This window comes from Corticium candelabrum, chromosome 12 (assembly GCF_963422355.1).
Source record: "Corticium candelabrum chromosome 12, ooCorCand1.1, whole genome shotgun sequence".
In the NCBI taxonomy this organism is placed as follows: Eukaryota; Metazoa; Porifera; class Homoscleromorpha; order Homosclerophorida; family Plakinidae; genus Corticium; species Corticium candelabrum.
This window is the reverse complement of record NC_085096.1, coordinates 4535041-4559040: the sequence shown is the minus strand read 5'-3', so window position 1 is coordinate 4559040 and position 24000 is coordinate 4535041. Positions and strand designations below refer to the sequence as shown.

General features: G+C 38.8%; 1 protein-coding gene across 1 annotated transcript; it reads left to right on the top strand.

Moving 5' to 3' along the window:
• The first annotated feature begins 2890 nt into the window (after positions 1-2890).
• LOC134188364 (uncharacterized) lies at positions 2891-3869 on the top strand. The gene is made up of 2 exons (XM_062656555.1): positions 2891-3436; positions 3498-3869. Exons 1-2 carry the CDS (start codon positions 2914-2916, stop codon positions 3692-3694), a joined length of 720 nt encoding a protein of 239 aa, XP_062512539.1. The 5' UTR covers positions 2891-2913; the 3' UTR covers positions 3695-3869.
• Positions 3870-24000: the final 20131 nt, after the last annotated feature.

The following is a 24000-nucleotide window of genomic DNA, read 5'->3' as shown; positions in this document are numbered from 1 at the left end:
TTACATACACAATTATGCTTAACAATTATCCATATAAATGAGTAAATTACTCATTGTTTATCAATAAATGTTTGTAAATACCTTTGTTTCAAGCTCTACTAATCAAGAACCTGTACAATAATAATAATAGCACTAAGTCACATAATCTCTCATTAGCTGACTCTCATTGGCCGTTTTGATGAACTGGCTAAACTCATGATTAACAATGGCCAACCAAATTAGATCAAAATTGAAACTTGAAAATATAAAGTAATAAATAATATTTAATTTAAAATTAAACCATTAAAAGGAACCCTTCAAATTAATATCAAAAATTAAAATATACAAATCAAAAATTGAAATATATTATGAGCATACGTATAAACAAATCTATATCTAAAAAGTTTTATGTCTATACTAAAATGTTTGTGTCCATACATTGGCATGGCAGGAAAATTCTTTTCTATAATGATCTACTTCTAGTACATTAAATTGTGTAAACTGTGCAAAGATATCAGAACTTTACTTATAAATATAGACTTTCAACCATAACGGCTATGCATGCACATGTACCCAACGATGACTTAGTTATTGACAGAAGAAATTTGGTAAACAAGTTTTCATACCACATTCATATTGCAGTCACCTTTTGAGTTATGTTCATTTACGATATTTGAGTATAGGCATGACTGTATTTAGAATTGATTGAAGTGCTTCTTTCTATTTTAGATATCTTGTAGGAAATCATCTGAAAACGATTAAAAGTTACTTTTTCACCAACCTTTTTCTTCTTCGTGAAGTGTACCAATATTCAAATCAATTTACTTGTATTTACAGCACACTATTAATATATAAATTTTTACAGATACCTTATGAGAAACAAAATGGAACATATCGAAGTCGGATCGCTGAACATGCTAAAATCACTGAAAAAATTGTGAGAAGCAATAAACATTTATTAACATTTTATAATATACATGATGTTTAGATACTTGATTGACAACAATTTAACATCTCTGCCAATGGACTTGTTTGTGCATTTGAGCAATTGCACAGTGTTAGTTACAAGAAGCAATGTTGCAAATAGTTAATTCTTTAACATGTTTGACATTTTTGCTATATAGTTGGTTAAATTGCTGCAAGTTGAAACGATTGCCACGAGTCAGTGACAAAATAGATATGTAAAACAGACCAAATTACAAGAAGTTAAGAGTAAGTTTTGTGCTCATATGATTTCTCAATAGACAATGTGCAACTAAAGGCAATGGAGTTGTCATGGAGAATCTCAGCAGACCGTCTGCATACACTTATTCTCAAAGTGGGTTTTCGTGCTATCAAACTGTAAAACAGCCATACGACTTCGAATGCATCGAATGCCCATCAGGAACAAATGCTACCATTTCTCATGGCAAAAGTGGTAAACTCGGTATTTGCAAATTTTGTCCAGCAGGTGATTGAGAACACACACACACACACACACACACACACACACACACACACACACACACACACACACACACACACACACACACACACACACACACACAAACACACACACACACACACACACACACACACACACACACAAACACACACACACACACACACAAACACACACACACAAACACACACGCGCACACACACAAACAAACAAACAAACAAACAAAAAAAACCAATAAACACGCACGGCTTGCAAACTTGTATAAATGTTTTTCTGCTCTAGGTGGCTGGTATCAAGATCAAGCTGGACAAAAAGAATGCAAGAAGTGTGTAAACGGTACTTTTGTTCAACCATTTCGGATTCCTGGTCGAAGTCCACGAGATTGCAAGGTTTGTCCGACCGGTACAGACACCACAGTTCATGCAGGATTCAGAGCCTGTCCTTGTCTCGACGGTTACTACAGACTTGACAGATTCGGTTCTTGCTTTGCATGTAATGCCACATCTGAAGGACTTGCCTGTCAGAATGACTTTCCTACAGTTATGAGTGGATACTGGTGGTCTTGGGAACACTCAAGTAATCAAGAAAAATATGTGCAGTTTGTTAGAGAAATACAATTCAGAGATGACTCGTATAGCAATGAATCGGTTAGTTTTAAGGGAAACTTACCAATCGTCTATCGCTGTCCTCTGGCAAAGAGTTGTAATGGTGGTGTGACAAATGAAGAAATGTGTAGGAAGGGATATTCCGGTCCGCTCTGTTCTCTCTGCGACAACGGATATTTCTTTTGGTCGAGCGAGTGCGTCGAGTGTCCACCCGTTTGGCGCAGTTGTTTGCAACTAGCTTCTATCGCGTTGCTCTTTGTACTTTTCCTGTTTCTTCTCTTCAAGGTAGACAAACTGGCAATGAGAGGTAAACGACAAGCGGCTACCGTTGTCGATCAGATCGCCTCCAAAGTCAAGATAATCGTAGGATTTGTTCAAGTTATAGCTGGCGTTCTTTCAGCTCTGCGCTATGTACCTTGGCCTGAGATTCTCCTCGCTGCCGGCGCTTGGTTAAAATCCATCGAACTGAACGTTATAGAGATAGCCACTCCATCTTGTCTTAGTTCGCGCTTGCGCCTTAACGTTCTGCAAAAGACAATCGTCAATCTGACGGGTCAATGTCTGCTTGTACTATTGGTCTTCGCATACTACTGGATTCGTTATTGTGCCGTGTCGCATTGTTGCCCACGCTTGCGAAGTGACGACAGGAGTCGTTCTCTAGCCAGGAGATCGTGCATGAGAAACATCTGGTGGATTATGTTTCTCGGTTATCCATCCGCGACGGCTCAGATTATGTCCACTCTACCATACAAAGTGTGGACATGCCATCAGATTTGTCATTACCGTGGTCAGCAAGACTGTCCTTGGTACCTAAAGATCGACATGAGTATAGAATGCAATTACTCATCACAAGGAAATCACAGAGTTCTCTTTTTAATTTGCTGGTCTATGTCTGTCTACGTACTGGTTTTACCTCTACTCCTGCTGTTTGGTCTTTATAAAAGGCACAAAATTCCAAGTAATACTTCGGATGATGATGACGAATTTATTCCTCTCCGCAACAGACGAAATAGTGCTAAAGATGACATACTCGACTCTCTGCAGTTTTTGGATGAAAACTACGAAGCAAAGTTTTGGTTTTGGGAATTATTAGAAATCGCAAGAAAATTCCTGCTTACATGTGGAATCGAGTACTTTGGTGGCAAAAGTCTTTCTGGAGTTGCGATAGCAGCAATGATTGCTAATGTTTTCCTCGTGCTTCATGCACACTTCAAACCAATTAAGCGAAAATCAGAGCAGCTGCTGCAGCTTCTTTCCCTTACGGTCATTTCTCTCAGTCTCATGCTTGGAACTCTAATTGCTCTGCAAGATGCGACCTCTAACATTCTCGCTGTAGAAGATGCTTATGATCGCAAAGTGTTCTCTATTGTTGTCATGCTCGTCAACGCTCTCTTTGTTATATTTCTGTTAGGTAAATGTTATATACTAATCAACTCGTGTTATGGACGTTCTAGATTTTCTGTTTCTGCCAGGGCGTTTGGTATTTTGTGGCTATAAAGCTATGAAAGCGGTTCGTGAAAACGAAGGTAGTTGCAAGCTTCTACAGTGGCTCATATTTTTCGTTACCGACGAAGATACTCAGACACAAACACGTTTGAGCACACAATCTTTCGGACAACATGCAAACGAAATGTCTGCTTTTGCAGATGATGAGCCGGAAGACAAATGAGAGTACACTACATGTGTTCTGACTATAGCATTGGCTTTTGGCTCTAATTATATTAGACTACGCAGCTGTTATAGCTTCTTTGATGTTTGTTGTCCTTATAGGCGTATGTTTGCTATAGATTAGTATGAATTTATATGCATTCTGTAGAGACAGTTGCTATTATATGATTGCTCTTTTGCACAAAAAAGTACAACTTTTGCAAATTGAAAGTGACTCTGTCTGCCGTAATTTGTGCCAATTCGCAAATATCGAACATTCAACCTAAAGCTTTCCTCGATTCGAATGGGAATAACCCTCGGATTTCGTGCTCGGATGTGAAGAGGAAACATGGCATGAGCTTCATCGCATGGAAAGGTCGGTTCATACTTACAAGTGTATGTATTTACATTGCAGATGTTGTAGCTTGTAATGCTTTCTGTGTAGTAAACACATGTATTGACAAGTGGTCCCCATTTATATGCAAATTCAAGAAGAGTACTGGACGTTGCAAGTTTATTATTAGGCGCATCCTTTGTCGCAAAACATGTGACGCATGTGGTTAATAAAAAATATAGAAATAAATGATTTTGCGTCAAATTGACCAGTTAACTAAAACTTTGACTTTAGTTTTGTTCATTTGCAATGTGCATTGTAATTATCAATGATCATGAGCTTTCCGGCAGTTGTGAAGATAAATTGAAAATATATACTCTGCTATCCGCATGATGGCTTATGAAGAGCTAGATATAATTTAGCAGTAATAGCGACTAATGATCATCGCGACGTGTATAATTAGTATGTCAATATAACATTGTTTTGTCTCTCAATTTCAAACGCAAAAACACATGTAGGTCTATTAAACCCATTTTTACTGTCCATTAGCTCACATATGAACTACTCATTGCACGTGTACAGACGAGTTGGCTTTAGAGAAAATGTAGCCATTGATAGATAATCCTTTTCTATCGTCTAAATTGATATACGGTTATAACACACACACACACACACACACACACACACACACACACACACACACACACACACACACACACACACACACACACACACACACACACACACACAGACAGACACACAGACAGACAGACAGACAGACAGACAGACAGACAGACAGACAGACAGACAGACAGACAGACAGACAGACAGACAGACAGACAGACAGACAGACAGACAGACAGACAGACAGACAGACAGACAGACAGACAGACAGACAGACAGACAGACAGACTAACAGACAGACATGGACACAGACACAGACACAGACACAGACACATAGACACATAGACACACAGACACAGACACAGACACAGACACAGACACAGACACACACACACACACACACACACACACACACACACACACACACACACACACACACACATACACACATGCACACACACACACACACACACACACACACACACACACACACACATCTATTTACTGCTTCCGTCTGTTTACAATTTGAATGACTTCTTCCACATACCAATTAAATTTTTTGATCTCCCGAATTGGTACATGCCACAGATTTCTAGAGATATATGACACTTGTATATATAAAAACAGGTATCCCAGAGTCAAATGGAGCTGTTGTTGTTGGAAGTACTGTCCTCGCAGAGTTACTCTTATTTCAATATGTATGCTATTAGTAGACATTCAGAGCAACCAGAAGTTGTTGGATTTGTAAAATTGGGAAAGACATGCAGCTGCTAGAGTTAATTAATTAAAAGCCCACACTTAATAACGGTATTTTACATTTCACAATACACAATTCAAATATTTTAATTTTATCTCTACCACAAATACACGCATTTACTGTTGTCTAGTTGTTTTGTCCACGTGCCGCGTGCAGAGATCTAGCAAGATGTTCCAGCATGCTCAAATCAAATTTCGCAGTAGGCCATAGCCTGATCAGGCGTTCTCGTCGCTCCTCCATGCAGCGCTTGCGCGTCAACAAACAATTCGGTCACTGCAATGATACCCGAAAGAACAATTTCGGCAGACCGGATGTTGATTTAATTAGTTAGAAGCCAAATAGTCGCTGAGCATGCGCAGATGGCAATCTCAGCACAGTATCTGGTCTCACTCATCCAAAACGGTCTAGTTTCCAAGCAAATCCGAAGCCAGCCAATCAAGACATAACTTATAATTATAGAGAGCTTCAAGCATAATTTCTGGCTTGTCTCTAAACCTTTCTTAATAATTATAGGGCCTGATTCCCTACACAGACCAATTTTATGAAAAAAAATTATTTGTATTAACTCTTTCCTTTATATTTTCATTTCATCATTAATTGCTACGTCTGCAATGTGACAATATTCGAAACTCCTGGCTCACCTTCAAATAGACGTGCATTCTTGAGTAACTCTGCACTTCCGCTATTCCTTTCCTCCTAGTCAGAAGCGACGGCACAACATAACAAGCTCCATTCGTCTCTTAAAGTGTACAAACACTGTCTGTAGCTTACGTCTAGCTCACTTGCATGTTTCCATCCAACCTTGCAACTTGCCGAGAACTTCTGGCACACTCGAACCGTTGCGCGAAGACAGTATTGACGCTATTACAAACCTTCTTCTTCTATTAAGTTGGCAAAACTAAAGAGTAGAAGCAAAAAACTTGCACGACGATTCGTCACACGAGATACAACGATCTGATAAATCGATTTTTACCTCCGTTACGCTGACGAGCGCATTTGACTTCTTTTCCATACAAAATTTAAACACCTCGAGGTAGCGAAACTCGTCAAAATGAGCTTGAGCGCCCAAAAAAAAGATTCTAATCCTAACAGACTGCTTGCGATGTACGTAACCTCGCGTTTCCTGCATATTTGAGCGAAGCGAGCGCGCAACAACTCGTTTAAAACAGCGGAAACGTGTTTTTTGTAATGGAGACTAGTTGAACGTTTGACTGTTGAAACTCCACTAGCAGTAACAAATGATAAATTATGTCATGATTTATAATGATTTTATTTTGGCAGTAGAGGATCAGACCCCTTTTACTGTCCGAGCGATTTCATGCATAAGTATCTCTATACTCTAAGGTTAATTCATGTATTCTATTTATACATCAAACTTTACTCTTTTTATTTTCTACTCTAACGATACACATCAAAGAATTTAACAAAATAGTAAATAAAATTATGAATTTAATACACAAATATTTCACTACTTGGCTAAATAAAAATTTTATAGTTCTTTATTAATATATTTTATAGCTACCTTGCCTCCAGACTATGTTTACATGTAACTATATTCTTATCATTATTGCTGTATATTCATATCTATCAATAATTTATTGCCTCTTTGTCCAACACATTGTTTGTGTGTTTGTAGATACCAATTTCATCTCGGAGAAAGAGACACAACGACTTAGTTAAAGTAATGTATTTATATTTAATTTTTTAATCTAATATTAACAACAGGCAACTGTGCTGTCAAAGTATCAATCCTTGTCTATATATATATATATATATATATATATATATATATATATATATGTGTGTGTGTGTGTGTGTGTGTGTGTGTGTGTGTGTGTGTGTGTGTGTGTGTGTGTGTGTGTGTGTGTGTGTGTGTGTGTGTGTGTGTGTGTGTGTGTGTGTGTGTGTGTGTGTGTGTGTGTGTGTGTGTGTGTGTTTGTGTGTGTTTGTGTGTGTGTGTAGTATATATATATATATATAGTATTTATATATATATAGTATTTATATATTAAATACAAGACAATTAGTCCGTTCTTAGCCCGGGCAAATCATTTAAAGGAGAACTGTCCCGGTGGTGTATTGTTGTTATCTGATTAGTTTTTATTAATTAATGGCAAAGTAATTATGACATCTGTAACTTGTAAGCTCGCGTATGAATTTCATTTTACGATGGCTCAAAATATTATATATTAAACTAATAATATTCAAAAACCTTTTGAAGCTTTAAAAGTCAAAGACGTTAAAAGCAAAATAATTTACTAAAACTATGGTCACTGGTACACAGGATGAAAAAAGCGAAGTACGTTTGCTTAAATCATCTAGTGGATACTTTGCTACAACATCAGTAATTGCAGATTGTTGTTATACCGTTATTTAATATCATATGTAAAAACAATCTGTACACGTCTATGACATGTATGCTTTAATGCATTTTTAAGAAATCATTGTTTTCACGAATAGAGGCACTGGAGCGACCTTACTCCTGTATACCTATAGGACGTGACCATTGCATATAATCTACTTGCAAATTTAAACCCAATGACTTGGACTGGCTTATTCCATACTGACATGTCTGTATACTCAAATCTCGTGTTCATGTCTCTTGCAGAGTAGAAGAAGAGCAGAGTGGTTGGAAAAGCGATTATGTCCAGAAATGAAGGAATCACTTCAATTTGTATTTGCTGTTAGAAAATGGAAATACGCCAAATTTTAGTGTGGTTATGTATTACGGCGTATACATGAAGAAGGGCGTGAAACGACGCCGGCTGCAGGAGAAACATGACTAAAATTTTTAAAAATCAATTAAAATTATGGCTCACGTTGCAAAGTCAAAAATACAAAATGTAAGAATAAATTTAAAAATCATAATTATAAATTAGTAGTAATACTAAACCACGTAAAATAATATATAACTTTTACTTAAAATTATTTTTGAATATATATATATATATATATATATATATTTGCCCTATAAACTTTGCTTTTGCTCTTCTAGATATAGAACAAAAATCATCTAAAATAATTTTTACATATATACATTTGCCTTATGAACTTTGCTTTTGCTCTTTTAGATCTACAACAAAAATACAATAATAATAATTTTTACATATATACATTTGCCCTATAAACTTTGCTTTTGCTCTTTTAGATATAGAGCAAAAATACAATTATAATTATTTTTACATATATACATTTGCCCTACAAACCTTTTTAGGTTTCTTAGATATAGAACAAAAATACGATTAGAATTATTTTTACATATATACATTTGCCTTACAAACTTTGCTTTTGATCATTTAGATATAGTACAACAATACCGTGTTCTAGAGTGCAAGCGTGGCCCTTTACTTCTGTCACTCCAATTTCACAACGTTCCTTTTACGATCACAACACCGTTTTTAGGTTTGTGCAAACCTAAGGTATCTACAAGGTCTTGGAATTCATTGCATCCGTTGCAAACAATACAGAAGTCTGTGAAGATCTAGCAAAGCGAAACCGTCTATCGTGAGTATACATAGACCGTATAGCAAGAGAAACATACGGGCAGCAACTCTAGAGTTTCTCTGCTTGGTTGGTCGACTTTCAGTCTGCCATGCGTTCTCCAACTGTTGCTATTATGCTGATAGTCTTATGGCTGTTTTCTGACACAGCGACGACTCACTGTACTGCGCAATCAAGCAACTCTTCGCTACGCACTCTGCCTTCGCAGCAAAAGCAAGATTGGCCACGAATTTGGACCGAGAAAGGATGCAATGTTTGCGACTGCAATTATCCCACCAAAACTGTTGATTGCAGCAACAGCGACTTCAGCAAAGGCCTTCCACCTAGCCACGAGTTTCCTGTTCAAGACGTTCTTGAATTGTAAGACACGGTAGTCGTTGTTTATCTAGCTATATCGTATATCCGTTTGTTAGCTGACTGTGGAGTGTCTTTTGTGTGTCCTATTCTAGCAACTTTGAACATTGCAGCGTGCCATTCGTCGATAGCGACTACTTCTTGGCATTTCCTAACCTCCAAATCATGTAAGATGTAGTAATCTATTTACATTAGTACTATGTATCCGCCCTATGGGCGGTGGCAATCTGGGTGGTGGCAATCGTTGCACGTCACTTCTGCAAAGAAGACGCACCTTCCGTGACACACGCAAGCACGCAAGCACTCACGCACGCACGCAAAAGCAGCCCGGTGAGCCGGCGCATTTTGTACTTTGGATGGCGTGTACAGTGGCTGCACGGCGAGCGCACGTCACACCCGCATACTCTGTTAATTGATTGAGCAAACAAACTCCGGCTCATCTCATTTCAGAACGCCAATGTCTCGTTTCACGAAATCGGAGACGGGCGTCGTGTCGATCGGCGCATTATAGACATTCATCCATACAGGCGGAAGCGTGGGTTGGCGTATTATAGTATCCACCTAAAACGGTATGATCTATTCGTGGAGAAGACGCAACTTCCGTACACACATGCACGGACGGACGCACGCACGCAAAAGCAGCCCCGTGAGCCGGTTTACTCCGACTGCAGCGGGGACATCTTGCACTACACACCCGCATACTCGCTCAATTGAAGAAACAAACTCCCGCGCATCTCATTTCAGACCGCCAAAGTCTCGTCTCAGACCGTCGGAGACGGTCGAGGCGGAATCCGACGCGACCGTTCGTCTCGGACTCGCGATCTTGACCGGCCCACTGCGTTTCGCGACGATCCGAGACCGGCGTCGTGTCGATCGGCGCGTTACAGACATGTGGACAGACAGAAGTGGGCGCTCCCGAGCGTTCGCGTAGTATTGCATAAAGGAGAGGTGTCTGTCTGTGTGTCTAGCTGTATGTCTGTGTGTCCGTCTGTTGGAATGTTTCTCAAAGACGGCGAGTCCGATCTCGGCCGAATCTGCTTCGCGCACGCCAAATTCATTGCGGTCGAAAGTGAGACTGTCGTCGTCTTCCTGACTTCTCCCACGACGACGCCATTTCCTGCCGATCGCGCTCGCTTTCGCTCGCCCGCAAATATCTTCGGAACGCGATCGTATCTCCACCGAATTTAGACTGCCCGATCCCGACGTCGGACGGTACGCGCTAAGCGTGTCGTTTGTTGCGGGCGACGCTGGGAAACAGAAGATATTTTTCCTGATATCCGGGTCTTGAAAAAAATACGCGCACAGTCGTTTGCCAGTCTACGACCGTCGAAGAGCTGCCGTGTTTGAAGCACCTGTTCCCCGAAACGCCAGCAACGTCTTCGAAGAAACGGCGTTCAACGGGACTGTCGAAATGACGAGAGTCCGTACGACTCCTTACTTCCTTAGACACGGAGCTGCCGTGTTTAATGCACCTGTTCCCCAAAACGCCAGCAACGTCTTCGAAGAGACGACCTTCAATGGGACTGTCGAAATGACGAGAGTCGGTACGACCCGTGACTTCGTCAGATACGGGGAATGAATTATCCGGGTGAGTACTGCGTGTGCCTTCCAGTTCTGCTCTGATGGTTCGTCTAACTGCACGTGACTTCATTTCAGACAGCGCCATATGCGGGAGTGCTAGACGATTCATCTAACTGCACTTGACTTATTTCATTCAACGGGACAGCGCAATATCCGGAAGTTCTATAAGATTGCAAGTCTATACGCGACATTTTTATTCACTGCAATCATTCATGGCCAACATCACCTATGATACCATCAAACGCATTTATAGATACTTTCTGCTATAATTCCTACCTATAAATGCGACCTGTCTTTAATCCACTTCCGTGTTGTATTGGCTCTATGACAAACGTGTGTGTCAACTGCGGCGCTATGAAGTGGAAAGGAGAAGCACCTGGCATGTGTTGTCCCCCTGGCGAACCCGGGCATTATAGCTGGTTGCTAGATAAAGACTACTGGACTTTGCAAACTATCTTTGATCACTACACAGGGGCGGATTCAGACGTGTATGCTTCTAAGCCGGCAGCGCAAGTCATATATATATATATATATATATATATATATATATATATATATATATATATATATATATATCATTAATATAAATTATGTATGTTTAGACACTATGTTTTGTTATTGCTATTTTCTCAATTTTAAACCCAAATATTTTTACGTTTTATGCACCTAAAATATTATTTTTTATACAATTTTAACATCAATGATTTAATTTTGGGCACAAACATAAAAAGTTGAAAATACGTGTTACTGTTGTATTAAACATTATTAAAAAAAATTTATTAAATTATTGCTGCCGCAGCCTGCATATAGATCATGATGTAAACAATTCTGTTGCTTTTGCAGAAAAGGAAATTACAACAAGATTTCGAGTCCATTCTGGCTACCTCGATGTGTTGTCAGAGTGTAAGTAAAATACTGTACTTTACCATAAACACAGTTGTGCTACACATTGTATATACACGTTTCTGTGTTTAATTAATGTGGTTTTAGCTATCTACAGTACAACCGCATTACTTCAGTGACTAATTTCTTTCAAAGAAATTTGTTCCATTTGTCTGAATATAAAATACAAGAATTGTGAGTTTAATCAGTTCTAATATATACACACATGACTAACTGATAATTTTTATAGACAATTGACTCGGAATAGAATTCATACAATCAAGTCTGGTGACTTGTCCAATTTGCTACGCTTGCGCACTTTGTAAGTAGAATATTCTAATTTAATTTAAAACGTGTAGTTTTTGATATCAACTGTGATATGCGCAGGAGTTTAGATCGTATGGTTGATGTAAATCTTCGAATTGAAAGTGGAGGCATTACCGACTTGCCAATTCTTTCGACTCTGTTAGTGTCATGACAATTACCACGCATGTTTGCATCCGCTTGTGCGTACACGGTTTTGTGCGTGCGTGCGTGCGCGCGTGTTTGTGTTTGAGTGCCTAGGTGCATGTGCGCGCGCGCATGTATTTATGTATGTTTGTGTGCGTGTGTGTGTGTGTGTGTGTGTGTGTGTGTGTGTGTGTGTGTGTGTGTGTGTGTGTGTGTGTGTGTGTGTGTGTGTGTGTGTGTGTGTGTGTGTGTGTGTGTGTGTGTGTGTGTGTGTGTGTGTGTGTGTGTGTGTGTGTGTGTGTGTGTGTGTGTGTGTGTGTGTGTGTGTGTGTGTGAGTGAGTGTGTTTGTGTGTGTGTGTGTATGTGTGTGTGAGTGAGTGAGTGTGTGTGTGTGTGTGTGTGTGTGTGTGTGTGTGTGTGTGTGTGTGTGTGTGTGTGTGTGTGTTAATCAATAAGCAAACAAATTTACGTATTTCTATCTCAATAATTATTGGTATTTGCTATTAGCGAAATCCAAAGTAGCCAAATAGATGGAAACTCTTTAAAGACGCTAGAAAGGCTCGGATTTCGAAGTGGAGTAATGTAAGCCACGAAGTCACAAACAAGGCTTGGTTAAATTATTTAATCATTTTTAGCAAATTGAATTTCCACAACAGCAATCTACATGAACTCCAAGAAAACTTCCTTATTTTGTCGGCGGTTATCTCTCTGTGAGTATTTGTATACATTTATGTAAAACAGCAAATCAAATCTATTAAATTAATAATATTATTTTCTTTTTAATTTTGAGGGACTTACACCATTGTAGCATAAAGCAAGTTCATGCTGGAGCATTCAGGCATCTTCCAAATTTACGAACTCTGTAAGTCATGATTGGTTGGCAAGTGGCAATCATTTGCATTATATTAACATTGAATTACTAGGGATATATCATACAACCAAATAGCTCAGCTACCAGATGGACTCTTTAATCACACGGAGAAACCAATTGTTGAATTGTCTGCAACTTTTGTGATTCAATGTGCTAAAGAAAAAATAACTTTGTATTTAGGGACTTTTCTTTCAATTTACTTAGATCATTCAGCGGTGCAATATTTAAGAAACAGCAACAAGTGATACAATTGTAACATTGCTCACGTTTAGTATTCATGCAATTTTCTTATGCATGTATATCTCTTCATTTAGATATCTATTCAACAACAGTTTGTACGAAATTGAAGAGTCTCTATTTGAAACCGTCACCATGATTATAAAGCTGTGATCAATTTTTGTTTAAAAATTATTTTAATATTGTGTCAATGTTTTGTTGTTAGTGATTTGTCTTTCAACGAGCTGACGGAACTTCCTCGAAGCTTATCAAAACAGAATTTTTTGGCAATATTGTATAAAATTTATTTCCATTTGTTTACATTTCAATAGCACGTTAGTAGACATAGCTTACAATGTTTAGACTTTTTTGTATGTCTGTTCAACATTTTGACATAATTAGAAAACAAATGCGTAATTACCATATTAATTATTAATTAAAATAGATGACATTGACTTGAGCATGCTACTTAAAATTAAAACTATTTTTACTTAATTAAAAAAAATTACATACACAATTATACTTAACAAATATCCTTATAAATGAGTAAATTACTTATTATTTATCAATAAATTTTTGTAAATGCCTTTGTTTCAATCTCTACTAATCAAGAACTTGTACAATAATAATAATAGCACTAAGTCACATAATCTCTCATTAGCTGACTCTCATTGGCCGTTTTGATGAACTGGCTAAACTCATGATCAACAATGGCCAATTAATTAGATCAAAATTGAAACTTAAAAATATAAAATAATAAATAATATTTAATTTAAAAATTAAACCATTAAAAGGAACCCTTCAAATTAAAATTAAAAATTAAAATATACAAATTAAAAATTGAAATATATTATGAGCATACGTATAATCAAATCTATATCTAAATAGTTTTATGTCTATACTAAAATGTTTGTGTACATACATTGGCATGGCAGAAAAATTCTTTTCTATAATGATCTACTTCTAGTACATTAAATTGTGTTAACTGTGCAAAGATATCAGAACTTTACTTACAAATATAGACTTTCAACCATAACGGCTATGCATGCACATGTACCCCACGATGACTTAGTTATTGACAGAAGAAATTTGGAAAACAAGTTTTCATACCACATTCATATTGCAGTCACCTTTTGAGTTATGTCCATTTACGATATTTGAGGATAGGCATGACTGCATTTAGAATTGATTCAAGTGCTTCTTCCTATTTTAGATATCTTGTGGGAAATCAACTGAAAACGATTGAAAGTTACTCTTTCACCAACCTCTTTCTTCTTCGTGAATTGTACCAATATTCAAATTAATTTAATTGTATTTACAGCACACTATTAATATATCATTTTTTACAGATACCTTATGAGAAACAAAATGGAACATATCGAAGCCGGATCGCTGAACATGCTAAAATCACTGAAAAAATTGTGAGAAGCAATAAACATTTATTAACATTTTATAATATACATGATGTTTAGATACTTGATTGACAACAATTTAACATCTCTGCCAATGGACTTGTTTGTGCATTTGAGCAATTGCACAGTGTTAGTTACAAGAAGCAATGTTGCAAATATTTAATTCTTTAACATGTTTGACATTTTTGCTATATAGTTGGTTAAATTGCTCCCAGTTAAAACGATTGCCACGAGTCAGTGACAAAATAGATATGTAAAACAGACCAAATTACAAGAAGTTAAGAGTAAGTTTTGTGCTCATATGATTTCTCAATAGACAATGTGCAACTGAAGGCAATGGAGTTGTCATGGAGCATCTCAGCAGAGCGTCTGCATACGCTTATTCTCAAAGTGGGTTTTCGTGCTATGAAACTGTAATAGAGCCATACGAATACGAATGCATCGAATGCCCATCAGGAACAAATGCTACCATTTCTGATGGCAAAAGTGATAAACTCGGTATTTGCAAATTTTGTCCAGCAGGTGATTGAGAACACACACACACACACACACACACACACACACACACACACACACACACACACACACACACACACACACACACACACACACACACACACACACTAGCACACACACACACACGCAAACACACACCACACACACACACACACACACCACGCGCACACACACACACAAACAAACAAACAAAAAAAACAAATAAACAAGCACGGCTTGCAAACTTGTATAAATGTTTCTCTGCTCTAGGTGGCTGGTATCAAGATAAAGCTGGACAAAAAAAATGCGAGAAGTGTGTAGACGGTACTTTTGTCCAACCATTTCGGATTCCTGGTCGAAGTCCACGAGATTGCAAGGTTTGTCTGACCGGCACAAACACCAAAGTTCATGCAGGATTCAGAGCCTGTCCTTGTCTCGACGGTTACTACAGACTTGACAGATTCGGTTCTTGCTTTGCATGTAATGCCACATCTGAAGGACTTGCCTGTCAGAATGACTTTCCTACAGTTATGAGTGGATACTGGTGGTCTTGGGAACACTCAAGCGATCAAGAAAACTTTGTGCAGTTTGTTAGAGAAATACAATTCAGAGATGACTCGTATAGCAATGAATCGGTTAGTTTTAAGGGAAACTTACCAATCGTCTATCGCTGTCCTCTGGCAAAGAGTTGTAATGGTGGTGTGACAGATGAAGAAATGTGTAAGAAGGGATATTCCGGTCCGCTCTGTTCTCTATGCGACAACGGATATTTCTTTTGGTCGAGCGAGTGCGTCAAGTGTCCACCCGTTTGGCGCAGTTGTTTGCAACTAGCTTCTATCGCGTTGTTCTTTGTACTTTTCTTGTTTCTTCTCTTCAAGGTAGACAAACTGGCAATGAGAGGTAAACGACAAGCGGCTACCGTTGTCGATCAAATCGCCTCCAAAGTCAAGATAATTGTAGGATTTGTTCAAGTTATGGCTGGCGTTCTTTCAGCTCTGCGCTATGTACCTTGGCCTGAGATTCTCCTCGCTGCCGGCGCTTGGCTAAAATCCATCGAACTGAACGTTATAGAGATAGCCACTCCATCTTGTCTTAGTTCGCGCTTGCGCCTTAACGCTCTGCAAAAGACAATCGTCAATCTGACGGGTCAATGTCTGCTTGTACTATTGGTCTTCGCATACTACTGGATTCGATATTGTGCCGTGTCGTATTGTTGCCCACGCTTGCGAAGTGACGACAGGAGTCGCTCTCTAGCCAGGAGATCGTGCATGAGAAACATCTGGTGGATTATGTTTCTCGGTTATCCATCCGCGACGGCTCAGATTATGTCCACTCTCCCATACAAAGTGTGGACATGCCATCAGATTTGTCATTACCGTAGTCAGAAGGACTGTCCTTGGTACCTAAAGATCGACATGAGTATAGAATGCAATTACTCATCACAAGGAAATCACAGAGTTCTCTTTCTAATTTGCTGGTCTATGTCTGTCTACGTACTGGTTTTACCTCTACTGCTGCTGTTTGGTCTTTATAAAAGGCACAAAATTCCAAGTAATACTTCGGATGATGATGACAAATTTATTCCTCTCCGCAACAGACGAAATAGTGCTAAAGATGACATACTCGACTCTCTGCAGTTTTTGGATGAAAACTACGAAGCAAAGTTTTGGTTTTGGGAATTATTAGAAATTGCTAGAAAATTCTTTCTTACATGTGGAATCGAGTACTTTGGTGGCAAAAGTCTTTCTGGAGTTGCCATAGCAGCAATGATTGCTAATGTTTTCCTCGTGCTTCATGCACACTTCAAACCAATTAAGCGAAAATCAGAGCAGCTGCTGCAGCTTCTTTCCCTTACGGTCATTTCCCTCAGTCTCATGCTTGGAACTCTAATTGCTCTGCAAGATGCGACCTCTAACATTCTCGCTGTAGAAGATTCTTATGATCGCAAAGTGTTCTCCATTGTTGTCATGCTCGTCAACGCTCTCTTTGTTATATTTCTGTTAGGTAAATGTTATATACTAATCAACTCGTGTTATGGACGTTCTAGATTTTCTGTTTCTGCCAGGGCGTTTGGTATTTTTTGGCTATAAAGCTATGAAAGCGGTTCGTGAAAACGAAGGTAGTTGCAAGCTTCTACAGTGGGTCATATTTTTCGTTACCGACGAAGATACTCAGACACAAACACGTTTGAGCACACAATCTTTCGGACAACATGGAAACGAAATGTCTGCTTTTGCAGATGATGAGCCGGAAGACAAATGAGAGTACACTACATGTGTTCTGACTATAGCATTGGCTTTTGGCTCTAACTATATTAGACTACGCAGCTGTTATAGCTTCTTTGATGTTCGTTGTCCTTATAGGCGTATGTTTGCTATAGATTAGTATGAATTTATATGCATTCTGTAGAGACAGTTGCTATTATATGATTGCTCTTTTGCACAAAAAGTACAACTTTTACAAATTGAAAGTGACTCTGTCTGCCGTAATTTGTGCCAATTCGCAAATATCAAACATTCAACCTAAAGCTTTCCTCGATTCGAATGGGAATAATTCTCGGATTTCGTGCTCGGATGTGAAGAGGAAACATGGCATGAGCTTCATCGCATGGAAAGGTCGGTTCATACTTACAAGTGTATGTATTTACATTGCAGATGTTGTAGCTTGTAATGCTTTCTGTGTAGTAAACACATGTATTGACAAGTGGTCCCCATTTATATGCAAAGTCAAGAAGAGTACTGGACGTTGCAAGTTTATTATTTGGCGCATCCTATGTCGCAAAACATGTGACGCATGTGGTTAATAAAAAATATATAAATAAATGATTTTGCGTCAAAGTGACTAGTTAACTAAAACTTTGACTTTAGTTTTGTTCATTTGCAATGTTCATTGTAATTATCAATGATCATGAGCTTCCCGCCAGTTGTGAAGATAAATTGAAAGTATATACTCTGCTATCCGCATGATGGCTTATGAAGAGCTAGATATAATTTAGCAGTAATAGCGACTAGTGATCATCGCGACGTGTATAATTAGTATGTCAATATAACATTGTTTTGTCTCTCAATTTCAAACGCAAAAACACATGTAGGTCTATTAAACCCATATTTACTGTCCATTAGCTCACATATGAACTACTCATTGCACGTGTACAGACGAGTTGGCTTTAGAGAAAATGTAGCCATTGATAGATAATCCTTTTCTATCGCCTAAATTGATATACGGTTATAACACAAACACACACACACACACACACACACACACACACACACACACACACACAGACAGACAGACAGACAGACAGACAGACTAACAGACAGACATGGACACAGACACAGACACAGACACAGACACATAGACACATAGACACACAGACACAGACACAGACACAAACACAGACACAGACACAGACACAGACACACAGACACACACACACACACACACACACACACACACACACACACACACACACATACACACATGCACACACACACACACACACACACACACACACACACACATCTATTTACTGCTTCCGTCTGTTTACAATTTGAATGACTTCTACCACATACCAATTAAATTTTTTGATCTCCCGAATTGGTACATGCCACAGATTTCTAGAGATATATGACACTTGTATATATAAAAACAGGTATCCCAGAGTCAAATGGAGCTGTTGTTGTTGGAGGTACTGTCCTCGCAGAGTTACTCTTATTTCAGTATGTATGCTATTATTAGACATTCAGAGCAACCAGAAGTTGTTGGATTTGTAAAATTGGGAAAGACATGCAGCTGCTAGAGTTAATTAATTAAAAGCCCACACTTAATAACAGTATTTTACATTTCACAATACACAATTCAAATATTTTAATTTTATCTCTACCACAAATACACGCATTTACTGTTGTCTAGTTGTTTTGTCCACGTGCCGCGTGCAGAGATCTAGCAAGATGTTCCAGCATGCTCAAATCAAATTTCGCAGTAGGCCATTACCTCGTCAGGCGTTCTCGTCGCTCCTCCATGCAGCGCTTGCGCGTCAACAAACAATTCGGTCACTGCAATGATACCTGAAAGAACAATTTCGGCACACCGGATGTTGATTTAATTAGTTAGAAGCCAAATAGTCGCTGAGCATGCGCAGATGGCAATCTCAGCACAGTACCTGGTCTCACTCATCCAAAACGCTCTAGTTTCCAAGCAAATCCGAAGCCAGCCAATCAAGACATAACTTATAATTATAGAGAGCTTCAAGCATAATTTCTGGCTTGTCTCTAAACCTTTCTTAATAATTATAGGGCCTGATTCCCTACACAGACCAATTTTATGAAAAAAAATTATTTGTATTAACTCTTTCCTTTATATTTTCATTTCATCATTAATTGCTACGTCTGTAATGTGACAATATTCGAAACTCCTGGCTCACCTTCAAATAGACGTGCATTCTTGAGTAACTCTGCACTTCCGGTATTCCTTTCCTTCTAGTCAGAAGCGACGGCACAACATAACAAGCTCCATTCGTCTCTTAAAGTGTACAAACACTGTCTGTAGCTTACGTCTAGCTCACTTGCATGTTTCCATCCAACCTTGCAACTTGCCGAGAACTTCTGGCACACTCGAACCGTTGCGCGAAGACAGTATTGACGCCATTACAAACCTTCTTCTTCTATTAAGTTGGCAAAACTAAAGGGTAGAAGCAAAAAACTTGCACGACGATTCGTCACACGAGATACAACGATCTGATAAATCGATTTTTACCTCCGTTACGCTGACGAGCGCATTTGACTTCTTTTCCATACAAAATTTAAACACCTCGAGGTAGCGAAACTCGTCAAAATGAGCTTGAGCGCCCAAAAAAAAGATTCTAATCCTAACAGACTGCTTGCGATGTACGTAACCTCGCGTTTCCTGCATATTTGAGCGAAGCGAGCGCGCAACAACTCGTTTAAAACAGCGGAAACGTGTTTTTTGTAATGGAGACTAGTTGAACGTTTGACTGTTGAAACTCCACTAGCAGTAACAAATGATAAATTATGTCATGAATTATAATGATTTTATTTTGGCAGTAGAGGATCAGACCCCTTTTACTGTCCGAGCGATTTCATGCATAAGTATCTCTATACTCTAAGGTTAATTCATGTATTCTATTTATACATCAAACTTTACTCTTTTTATTTTCTACTCTAATGATACACATCAAAGCATTTAACAAAATAGTAAATAAAATTATAAATTTAATACACAAATATTTCACTACTTGGCTAAATAAAAATTTTATAGTTTTTTATTAATATATTTTATAGCTACCTTGCCTCCAGACTATGTTTACATGTAACTATATTGTTACCATTATTGCTGTATATTCATATCTATCAATAATTTATTGCCTCTTTGCCCAACACATTGTTTGTGTGTTTGTAGATACCAATTTCATCTCGAAGAAAGAGACACAACGACTTAATTATAGTAATATATTTAGATTTTATTTTTTAATCTAATATTAACAACAGGCAACTGTGCTGTCAAAGTATCAATCCTTGTCTATTTGTGTGTGTGTGTGTGTGTGTGTGTGTGTGTGTGTGTGTGTGTGTGTGTGTGTGTGTGTGTGTGTGTGTGTGTGTGTGTGTGTGTGTGTGTGTGTGTGTGTGTGTGTGTGTGTGTGTGTGTGTAGTATTTATATATATAATATTTATATATATAGTATTTATATATTAAATACAAGACAATTAGTCCGTTCTTAGCCCGGGCAAATCATGTAAAGGAGAACTGTCCCGGTGGTGTATTGTTGTTATCTAATTAATTTTAATTAATTAATGGCAGAGTAATTATGACATCTGTAACTTGCAAGCTCTCGTATGAATTTCATTTCACGATGGCTCAAAATATTATATATTACACTAATAATATTCAAAAACATTTTGAAGTTTTAAAAGTCAATGACGTTGAAAGTAAAATAATTTACTAAAACTATGGTCACTGGTACACAGGATGAAAAAAGCGAAGTACGTTTGCTTAAATCATCTAGTGGATACTTTGCTACAACATCAGTAATTGCAGATGGTTGTTATACCGTTATGTAATATCATATGTAAAAACAATCTGTACACGTTTATGACATGTATGCTTTAATGCATTTTTAAGAAATCATTGTTTTCAAGAATAGAGACCCTGGAGCGACCTTACTTCTGTATACTTATAGGGCGTGACCATTGCATATACTCTACTTGCAAATTTAAACCCAATGACTTGGACTGGCTTATTCCATACTGACTTGTCTGTATACTCAAATTTCGTGTTCATGTCTCTTGCAGAGTAGGAGAAGAGCAGAATGGTTAGAAAAGCGATTATGTCCGGAATTGAAAGAATCACTTCAATTTGTATTTGCTGTTAGAAAATGGAAATACGCCAAATTTCAGTGTGGTTATGTATTACGACGTATACATGAAGAAGGGCGTAAAACGACGCCGGCTGCAGGAGAAACATGACTAAAATTTTTAAAGATTAATTAAAATTATGGCTCACGTTGCAAAGTCAAAAATACAAAATGTGAGAATAAATTTAAAAATCATAATTATAAATTAGTAGTAATACTAAACCACGTAAAATAATATATAACTTTTACTTAAAATTGCTTTTGCATATACTTATATATTTGCCCTATAAACTTTGCTTTTGCTCTTCTAGATATAGAACAAAAATCATCTAAAATAATTTTTACATATATACATTTGCCTTATGAACTTTGCTTTTGCTCTTTTAGATATAGAACAAAAATACAATAATAATCATTTTTACATATATACATTTGCGCTATAAACTTTGTTTTTGCTCTTTTAGATATAGAGCAAAAATACAATTATAATCATTTTTACATATATACATTTGCCCTACAAACCTTTTTAGGTTTCTTACATATAGAACAAAAATACGATTAGAATTATTTTTACATATATACATTTGCCTTACAAACTTTGCTTTTGCTCATTTAGATATAGTACAACAATACCGTGTTCTAGAGTGCAAGCGTGGCCCTTTACTTCTGTCACACCAATTTCACAACATTCCTTTTACGATCACAACACCGTTTTTAGGTTTGTGCAAACCTAAGATATCTACAAGGTTATATAATTCATTGCATCCGTTGCAAACAATACAGAAGTCTGTGAAGATCTATCAAAGCGAAACCGCCTATCGTGAATATACATAGACCGTATAGCAAGAGAAACATACGGGCAGTAACTCTAGAGTTTCTCTGCTTGGTTGGTCGACTTTCAGTCTGCCATGCGTTCTCCAACGGTTGCTATTATGCTGATAGTCTTATGGCTGTTTTCTGACACAACGACGACTCACTGTACTGCGCAATCAAGCAACTCTTCGCTACGCACTCTGCCTTCGCAGCAAAAGCAAGATTGGCCACGAATTTGGACCGAGAAAGGATGCAATGCTTGCGTGTGCAATTATCCCACCAAAACTGTTGATTGCAGCAACAGCGACTTCAGCGACGGCCTGCCATCTAGCCACGAGTTTCCTGTGCAGGACGTTCTTGAATTGTAAGACACGGCAGTCGTTGTCTATCTAGCTATGTCGTATATCCGTTTGTTAGCTGACTGTGGAGTGTCTTTTGTGTGTCCTATTCTAGCAACTTTGAACATTGCAGTGTGCCATTCGTCGATAGCGACTACTTCTTGGCATTTCCTAACCTCCAAATCATGTAAGATGTAGTAATCTATTTACATTAGTACTATGTATCCGCCCTATGGGCGGTGGCAATCTGAGCGGTGGCAATCGTTGCACGTCACTTCTGCAAAGAAGACGCACCTCCCGTGACACACGCAAGCACGCACGCACGCACGCACACACGCACGCACGCACGCAAAAGCAGCCCGGTGAGCCGGCGCATTTTGTACTCTGGATGGCGTGTACAGTGGCTGCATTGCGAGCGCACGTCACACCCGCATACTCTGTTAATTGATTGAGCAAACGAACTCCGGCTCATCTCATTTCAAAACGCCAAAGTCTCGTTTCACGAAATGGGAGACGGGCGTCGTGTCGATCGGCGCATTACAGACATCCATCCATACAGGCGGAAACGTGGGTTGGCGTATTATAGTATCCACCTAAAACGATATGATCTATTGGTGGAGAAGACGCAACTTCCGTACACACATGCACGGACGGACGCACGCACGCAAAAGCAGCCCCGTGAGCCGGTTTACTCCGACTGCAGCGGGGGCATCTTGCACTACACACCCGCATACTCGCTCAATTGAATAAACAAACTCCCGCGCATCTCATTTCAGACCGCCAAAGTCTCGTCTCAGACCGTCGGAGACGGTCGAGGCGGAATCCGACGCGACCGTTTGTCTCGGACTCGCGATCTTGACCGGCCCACTGCGTTTCGCGACGATCCGAGACCGGCGTCGTGTCGATCGGCGCGTTACAGACATGTGGACAGACAGAAGTGGGCGATCCCGAGCGTTCGCGTAGTATTGCATAAAGGAGAGGTGTCTGTCTGTGTGTCTAGCTGTATGTCTGTGTGTCCGTCTGTTGGAATGTTTCTCAAAGACGGCGAGTCCGATCTCGGCCGAATCTGCCTCGCGCACGCCGAATTCATTGCGGTCGAAAGTGAGACTGTGGTCGTCTTCCTGACTTCTTCCACTACGACGCCATTTCCTGCCGATCGCGCTGACTTCCGCTCGCCCGCAAATATCTCCGCAACGCTATCGTATCTCCATCGAACTTAGACTGCCCGTTCCCGACGTCGGACGGTACGCGCTGAGCATGTCGTTTATTGCGGGCGACGCTGGGAAACAGAAGATATTTTTCCTGATATCCGGGTCTTAAAAAAATAGG

What these genes read in the sequence shown, in the direction of transcription:
- LOC134188364 (XM_062656555.1), top strand. Translation starts at nt 2,914, where the DNA reads ATGTCTGTCTACGTACTGGTTTTACCTCTACTCCTGCTGTTTGGTCTT. An exon ending in CTTTGTTATATTTCTGTTAG is followed by an intron (nt 3,437 to 3,497) that starts GTAAATGTTATA and finishes TGTTTCTGCCAG; the next exon opens with GGCGTTTGGTATTTTGTGGC.